A 7,809-nucleotide genomic window follows, 5' to 3' on the forward strand; every position below is an offset into this window, starting at 1 on the left:
GCGGATGCGATCGGGTGGCCTCGGCCCTGGGAAGGAGGAGGGTGGTGCTGCCGGCTGGCCGAGGCTGGCGTTCTTCTGAGGCACAGAGAATTCCCCACCGAGCCTCCCAAGTTAATGTTAAATGAGGGAATTCCACCCTCTAAGCGGAGCGTGTATCCCTGGGATCCTTTTGCTCTGTGCTGCTGCTGCGATTGTGCCGTGGTGAAGCACTGAAATCAGCCAGAGGAGCACCATGCACAGGGACATCTGAGTTCACTCTGCTCTTTGGGACTCGCTCAACAGCTACCTGATTTTCTTTGTCCTGTTGGTTTTGTTACAAGGAGAAGGTGGTGGGTTTTTATTAAATATACGTGTAAAGCAAAGAACCAGGAGTGAAGAAATCCTGCTGTAAGCGTCTGTGCTGCTGTTTGCCTGTACTCCAGTTGTGTCCTCCTTAGGTGACCTGGTGCTGGGTTCAGCGAGGTCCTTCACTGCAGATTGAGCTGTTTCCAGCTGCCTCAGTCCTGGCTTCTTACTCAGCTGTATTCACACAGCTCCACCACTTCTTGGGGATTTGATGTTTTGGGTCGTGAAAATTAAAACCCCAGAAAATCCATTTCCTGATTGCCCTTCACTGGCAGCAGAAGGTCACCCTGGCAGCCTGTCTGGGTTACGAGAGCTCAGTCTGATGGGACCCTGATGGGCTCTTTGTGCTCGTGTCTGAAGTCTCAGCTGGGGATGAGAGAGCAGGACCCCCCACATGCCCAACATCTTTCCTTTTGTTCCCTGAAAGTCGTGTTTTACCCCAACGAGAGGCCCAGTGCTGTTCTGTAAACCCTCAAAAACCCGTTTTCAAAGCTAAATGCTGTCCCACAGAACCAGAAAACACCTTGTCTATAAATTAATGCCTCAACAAAATAACAAAACCCTGCTTATTTCTTTTAGGAGCAAAAGGGGTGGCTTGGTTTTGCAGCACCCCAAAAGCTGCCTGCCTTCCCCTCACTCCATCACGGGAAATCTCCCACCGAAAAAATCATCGTGCTACTCACCAGGCTGGGTCCTGGAGGGGCTGGGGGAGGGAGAGCCCTTCAGAGCAGGAGCTCTGTGCCTGCGATCCCCAAATGCAGGAAGGCTGGCCCAGCTGAGCTTACTTTTAGGCATGGAGAAGGGGAATTCCCCATGATGGAGGTCCCAGACAGCCTCTGTGTGGTTTTGATAGGGAGCCAGGCACCACTTAAAGGGTTCTCCTATGCTGTTCCTCCCAGGGGCCCTTCGTGTCAGGTATTAGTCAGCAAAAAGGGTGGGGGGGGCTGTCGTAGAGGCTGTGATTCACTTTTGGACAACTGGAGAGCCTCGTTACATCATTTTCCTTGCCTGGTTTCTGGGCAGCTTCACTGGGATTGCAAATGTGCTTTTCCTCAGAGAAACTGCTGCACCTGGCAAGAGGCATTATTGTTCCACCTGTATTTCCATCTCATCCTTGTCCCTAGCTGGAGTCAGAACAGGATGCATCTTCCTGGGGGAGCAGGGAAGAGCTGGGTCTGTTGATGGAAGTGCACAGCTGATGGTTTTCCTGGGTTGCAGAGAATCCCTGGAACCCATCCACCAGGAGAACTGGTGGTCAGAACCAAGGCTGGAGCCAGCTGGTGCTGGAATAAACACCAAAGCTTTAAATGTTTCTATTTTATAGAGGCTGATTCCAGCTCCCCAGCTCCTTGCCAGCAGGTAGAGTTGTACCTGGCAGGGCGTGTGGTCTACACTTGGCAGGTGTGAGCTGCAAGGCCTGAAGAGGGCTCAGTTTTAGTCCATCTGGTTTGGGTGGCAGGAGTGTGAGTGCTGGGCAGGAGGGTGAGGAGTTGGGGGTCTGAGGTCTGCCTGCACCTGGGAACCTGTGGATGGCACAGCCTCACTCGGTGCCTCTCCACCTCTCTGGCCAGCTGCTCTTTGTGTTTTTACCTGAGGTTGCCAGCTCAGGCTGACCCAAACGCCAGCATGAATTTCACTATGAAAATGAAAGGCTTTTGGTCCTGCTGGTCCTTCCTCATTCCTTTGGTCCCACCATGCTCCCAGGGGAGAAGACTCCCCTGATGGCAGCTGTGGTTTATGAGCACGCCTGTGTGGCTGTGAGGGTGTGTTCACAGCTGACACGTTGACACACTAGTTTTTTTTTTTTTGTTACAGAAACTTGGGTTCAGCACCTTCAGTTGCAGCTTATTTATGTGAACATGCCCTGATTGCTGCTGTGCTGTGGGAAACGGGCTGAGAAGGAGCACAGGCTGCAGATGGGGGGTGGTGGACTCCCCTGTCCCCAGGTCCTGCTTGTCTCAGATCAAGTCTGGCTTCCTTCAAGTTGATCCCACTCTGGAGTGAGCAGGGTGGGCCCAGTGATGTGAATTCAAAGTGGCATTGGCCCAACAGCTCTTATTGCCCAAAAAATCCCCCTGCCCTCTGCTGCTGGGCAAAGAGAGCTCACTTGAACCCTGATGGGGCCAGCCAGGACCTGGCTGTGCCTGGAGCTGGCCCTGGAGCAAGGCAGGAGCAGAGCAGGCAGGGGATGCAGCTGATTTGGCACAGCATTCCAGGGCTCAGCTCTGCAGGGGGCTGCCGAAGGATCCCTCTCAGATCAGCAGCTGGGGGCTGCTGTTTGTGGAATGCTGGGAGCTGCTGTTTGTGGAATGCTGGGGGCCGCTGTTTGTGCAGTGCTGGGGGCTGCTGTTTGTGCAGTGCTGCTGGGATGTGTCCCGGTGCTCCGGCAGCGAAAGGAAGCAGGAGGCCGACAGTGACGCTGTGAGAGTGGGGAGGAAGCTCTGGCTGCAGGAGGGGATTTCCAGAACATTGTGATCTGCTGCTTATGCAAATCAGAAACTCAAATTAACCTGGCAGGATGGGAGGGCTCTGGGATGGAGGGCAGGGGAGAGGCAGGAGAGGGAGCCTGGGATAGTTGGCTGCTGGGAGGGCAGAAGGGAGTGTGGAAGGGATCCAAATAGGAGAGAAAGGATGTATTGGAGAACATTCCTGCTCCACCAAGCCTCAGCTGTACCCTGCCTTCACAGGGGCCTGGATCACACCTTGGCTTTCCAGGGATGCTGGGCTGCTTTACCCTCTCACTGAATGAGGGCTCCCTTCTCCCTTCTTCCTCTGCCTCTGGCATGTGAGGCCAGAGTCAGTGTCACCCATTTCACAGGAGATCAGCACCTCCTGCCATCCTCTCCCTCCTCCACAGTCAGCAGGATGGGCTGTGGTGGGACCTGGTGCCGTCCCATAGTGGGGCCAAAAACTGTGGGAACCAGGTGTGGGATTGCTCAGAGGATTTCCTTGCATGACTTAAGTTTTGAATAATTTGGAAGCTCATTGTACAAAACCAGCAATAGGCTCAGAGGGGATTTTCCCCTCTTCCTCTCTCCCCAGGCTGTGTCTCATCCAGTTGCAATGCCCGAGAGCAGGGCTCAGAGCAGTCATCATGTCCTGTAGAGCTGCTCCAGAGATATGGGAACACTCCTGGAGAGCTCAGCTGTTTCCCCAGCCCCAGCTCACCACCTCCCAAGGCTGAAGGCTGGGTTTCTCCCTTCAGAGGGCAGGTGGGATGGAAGTGGCTGCCATTGTTTTAAGGATTTAGGCCAGCATCCCCTTTGCCTCTGTGGCTCCTCCTCTCCAGGGGCTGGCAGCAAAGAGGATCTTTAGTGGCTGACTCAGAGCAGAGGTCCGGCCCTCTCTGCGCAGCAAACATGGGCTCGTGGGGTTTTCTGGATGTTGCAACCTGTGAAATCTGGCCTTGGCTTTGCCTGGAATTGAGCCCTTGCCCCCGACATTGCTGGTCAATGTGCAAAGTGTAAATCCCAGGCTCTTCCCTGCAGTACCCCTGAAAGCTAAAGCATGGATGGCCAGCACAGACCTGCCTCCAGCCCTTACCCTGCTCACAGCCTTGCTGATTTTTTCCCCCTTTCTTTCCTAGCCTTCTTTGAAATGCTCACCTCCTTGTTGATCTCAAGAGATTAGGCATGGGATTTGTCACTGACTGCTCTCAGTTGGGTGGGTTGGAGCCAGAGCAGGGAGCAGAGGTGTTCATGGACAGTGGTGCTATGGAGTGTATTTTCTCTGGAGACTGGGGTGCTACAGAGATAAGGATGAAGTTGCTTTATAAGTGAGTCCCAGAGGCCATGCTAGTGCTTCCCAAGATCCCATCACCCTCCTGGCATTGCCTTAGGATAGGTAGCTCTGCTGAGCTCAGGCCAGCTCGTGGTTCTTTGTAGGGCAGACCCAACCCCAGCACGGGGCGGGTGCTGAAATAACCTATGCTCAAATGGGGTATTGACTGTGCTGAGTATTTGCAGAAATTAAAATACCACCAGCTGTTTTCTGCTCCAGCTGAAACAGTAGGTGCTGCAGGAGATGGATTACTATGGCACTGGGGCAAGACAAAGGATTTTTGGGTGCAGGACTTTTCCAGAAGAGGGAGTTGTTCAAGGGGGAAACCCCACCTCACTCTCCCTTCCGGTGCCCAAACACTGTGTGACTCTGCTATCTTGTTTGCATTGTTGGAGCAGCCTGCAGCAGGCACCAGGGAAATTCCTGCCCTTGGGAACAGTGTGCTCTGGTCAGCCAGTCCTCCTGGTTGGTGGCGTCACCCTGAGCTGGGCTGGGGACTGGCCCTGAGGGGCTGACTTGTGGTGCTGTGGCATTCTGAGACATCCAGGCTGTGGGTGGTGAATGGCCCTGGCCATTGGTGTATAGCAGTCATGGTACAGTCAGAAAATCACTGATAAAGAGTGTATTTCCCAGGAGTGTTTACCCCTGGGAACATCCCCCCTGTACCAACCCCTCGAGTGTGTTTTGGCAACAAGAATGAAGCAGATGATGGCTCACATGTCGTGGCCCTGTGCTAACACCGAGCAGGTTCCCCCTGCTCTGGAGGAACAGGGCTCCGCTGCCCCAAATCCGGCTCTCCCAGGGGTGATGGGCTGTCACCCAAGCCTCACAACTTCCTTGGGCCTTCCTCACTGCTGATCCCTGTTCCCAGCTGCAGGGAGGTGCCCAGCTCTGCTCCCTGCAGTCTCAGTGCCCCCCTCATCTCCAGAAGGCTCTGCTGCAAAGCTCGGAGCTGCAGCACAGAGCCGCAGGAAGAGACAGGCAGATGGAGGTTGGAGTTACATCCTCCCTTCAAAACAACTTCTGCAGCTGCTCAGTCTTTGCAGCAGGTTCCTGGCCAAGCAGGTGATCTGTAGGCTGCTGCAGGTGTGGGGTATGTTGAGCCCCCAAGATGCTGTCTGGACAGGGATGCCCAATCCTACTTACACACAGGGGCTAGACAGAGGAACCCAAATCTCTATGGGGAGTATGGGGAGGCTGAAAAAGCTTCATCCAGACTGTTTTCCACCAAGAAAGATTATTTTGTTACAAGGGGATGTTTTACAGGAAGGCATCAAGGGAATTTTTAGTGGGATAATACCCAGCTGAGTTGTTTCAGCTTCCCTGGTTTGTCTCTACATGTTGCTGCTTCTTGACCTCAGCTGGTTTTGAAGTGTTGTAATAATATTGTGTTATTATTCCTAACACTGCTTTGATATTTTGAAGGTGTAGCTTTCCTCACCCAGCTGTTCTGAGGAAGACTAGGGTATTCACAACTTTTTGTTCTGACTTGGAAACAATTGAAAGTGCTGGAATTTCCCACTTTTGGAAATTCCAGTTCTTTTCTCCTGAGTGTTGGGGGAAGTGCAAACAAACTGTTTGGGGGTGTAGCCTGTATGGCATGTGCCTTTCAACTGCTTCTTCAGCAGCTTGAAAGCACAGGAAACCGCGTGTGAGGACGGGTGGATGCCATCAAGTCTGATTTGTATCTCTGGTTTATGAAAGCATCATCCACACAACGGCATGAACCCTGCCGGGGATTTTCAGAGGCATGAAGCGAAGCCCTTGGTGAAGTCCCTGCACTGCTGCCAGCCCCACATGCATTTTCAGCCCCTGTCTCAGCAGAAGCGTTGCTCAGAGAGGTTTTGTGGTGTCTTCAGGGCCCTCCCTGGAGCTGGGGCTGGGCTCTTACCCGAGTTTGCCTACGGGAGCAAGGAGACACCAAGGCTTCCCAGTCCCACCCAAACCTGCCCCAGTAAGTCAACTGCTCTCGCCCCAGGGTCAGCAACAGTGAGGTTTTATTTATCAGATTTAAAATTGTCTTTTCCATCTGGGTAAATTCTTTGGTTTAGTGGCATGTTCGGGTATGAATTATTTTGCTTCAAGACAGACAACCTCCCTACCCAGACCCCTCTGCTCCCCTCCCCGAGACTCCCCCGCTTGCAATGTGGTGCTGCTTTCCAGCGCAAAGTGAGTTGTTCTCTGGAGGGGACTGAGTGTCCCCTGAAGCCCCCGAAGCTGCGGTGACATCAAGGCAGTGGCTGTGTGCTGGCTCAGACACAAAGGGTCCCAGGTGCCACCTAGTCCTCCCCACCACACAGGGCCAGCAGAGCCTTACGGTAGTCACCAGAGGTGTCCTTCTGCAAGAGGGAGAGCTGTGTCAGAGAACCAGCCCTGGGGAAGCCTGGTTCAAGGTGCTGGGCACAGCTCCATGTCCTGGACACCCTGCAGGCATCCCTGCAGCAGTGAAAGATGCCAGCACATCCTCTCTACAGCCAGACCAGCCAACTCTGGGGCTGCTGGGGGCAGGTTCCCCCTGCCCAGGTGATGCTCAGCCCTTGTGCCACTCATGGCTCAGGTCCCCTCAGGGCTCAGCCAGATAAGGTGATGAGCCAGGAAGGGATGTCCCTGCCCCCTCACCTCAATCATGTGGTGCAGTGATTTGTCAAACAGGTCTATGAACTCGCCCCGGATGTTGAACAGGTCAATCTCGCTCCGAGAAATCATGATCCGGGTCAGGGTCCTCTCATCTGTGCCTGCACCCTGCAAGGGAGAGCTTGAACAAAAAGCCCTGCAGGGACTGGGGCTCACAGATGCTCCTGGCATCTCCAGCACAGTCCAAGCTGTGGCCCACAAAAATGAGCCTGGAACACCTGTCCTGTGAGGAAAGGCTGAGGGAACTGGGGTTGTTCTGCCTGATGATGAGAATGCTCTGGAGAGACCTTATTGCAGTCTTTTAATACTTAAAAGGGGCTTTAGAAAGATGGGGACAAACTTTTTAGTGATAGGAAAAGGGGTGATGGTTTTAAGTTAAAAGGGAAGATTCAGACTAGTTACAAGGAAGAAATTTTTTACAGTGAGGGTGGTGAAACTGGCACAAGTTGCCCAGAAAAGTGGTGGCTCACCCCTCTATGGAAATATTCATGGCCAGGTTGGATGGGGCCTTAAATAGTCTTGAAGACGTCCCTGCTTATTGCAGGGAATTGGACTAGATGAAACCTTTGAAGGTCCCTTCCAACCCTAACTGTTCTATGATCTCTCCTTGGACATATGCTGGACTTGCTGCCAGCAAGACATCAGCCTGACACATCTCCTGATACCCCCAGATGTTGGTTTGAACCCAGCCGTTCCCTACTCCCCTAGGCACAGCCAGAAGACAAACCCCATCCCTTCCTCGGGGTTAAAGCATGGTCCCAGAGGAGCCCAGCACAGCCCTCTCCCACAGCCCAGCCCTAGGAGGGTCTGTCCTCACCTTCATGGACTTGTAAAGCTTGTCAGCGAAGAAAGCTGGCTTGTTCTTCACACTCCGCACTGCAACACACAGAGGGGACAGAAAGAGGGTTCATGGCACCCAGGGCACACAGCTCAGCAAGGAGCTGTGGCACCACTGTCTCAGCCACAAGCCCTCCTTGGTACAAGGGTGCAGGCCTGGCCCTCTCTAGGGACCCCACAAGTGCCCCAACCCCATGCCCCAGTGGGAGTCTC

The 7,809-nt window shown here is 53.7% G+C and overlaps 1 protein-coding gene across 2 annotated transcripts in view; it reads right to left on the reverse strand.

Annotated features, from left to right (window-relative positions):
* Positions 1-6,104: 6,104 nt before the first annotated feature.
* Positions 6,105-7,809, reverse strand: part of ANXA6 (annexin A6) — a 15,809-nt gene continuing 14,104 nt past the window's right edge. For both annotated transcript variants that reach the window (XM_014312211.2, XM_005418742.2), the window contains 3 exons: positions 7,577-7,635; positions 6,745-6,867; positions 6,105-6,464 (listed from right to left, as the gene is read on the reverse strand). In XM_014312211.2, the coding sequence (XP_014167686.1) occupies positions 6,405-6,464; positions 6,745-6,867; positions 7,577-7,635 (242 nt within the window). In that variant the 3' untranslated portion in view covers positions 6,105-6,404. The remainder of the gene's footprint in view (positions 6,465-6,744; positions 6,868-7,576; positions 7,636-7,809) is intronic.

Source organism: Geospiza fortis, unplaced genomic scaffold (genome assembly GCF_000277835.1).
Source record: "Geospiza fortis unplaced genomic scaffold, GeoFor_1.0 scaffold55, whole genome shotgun sequence".
In the NCBI taxonomy this organism is placed as follows: Eukaryota; Metazoa; Chordata; class Aves; order Passeriformes; family Thraupidae; genus Geospiza; species Geospiza fortis.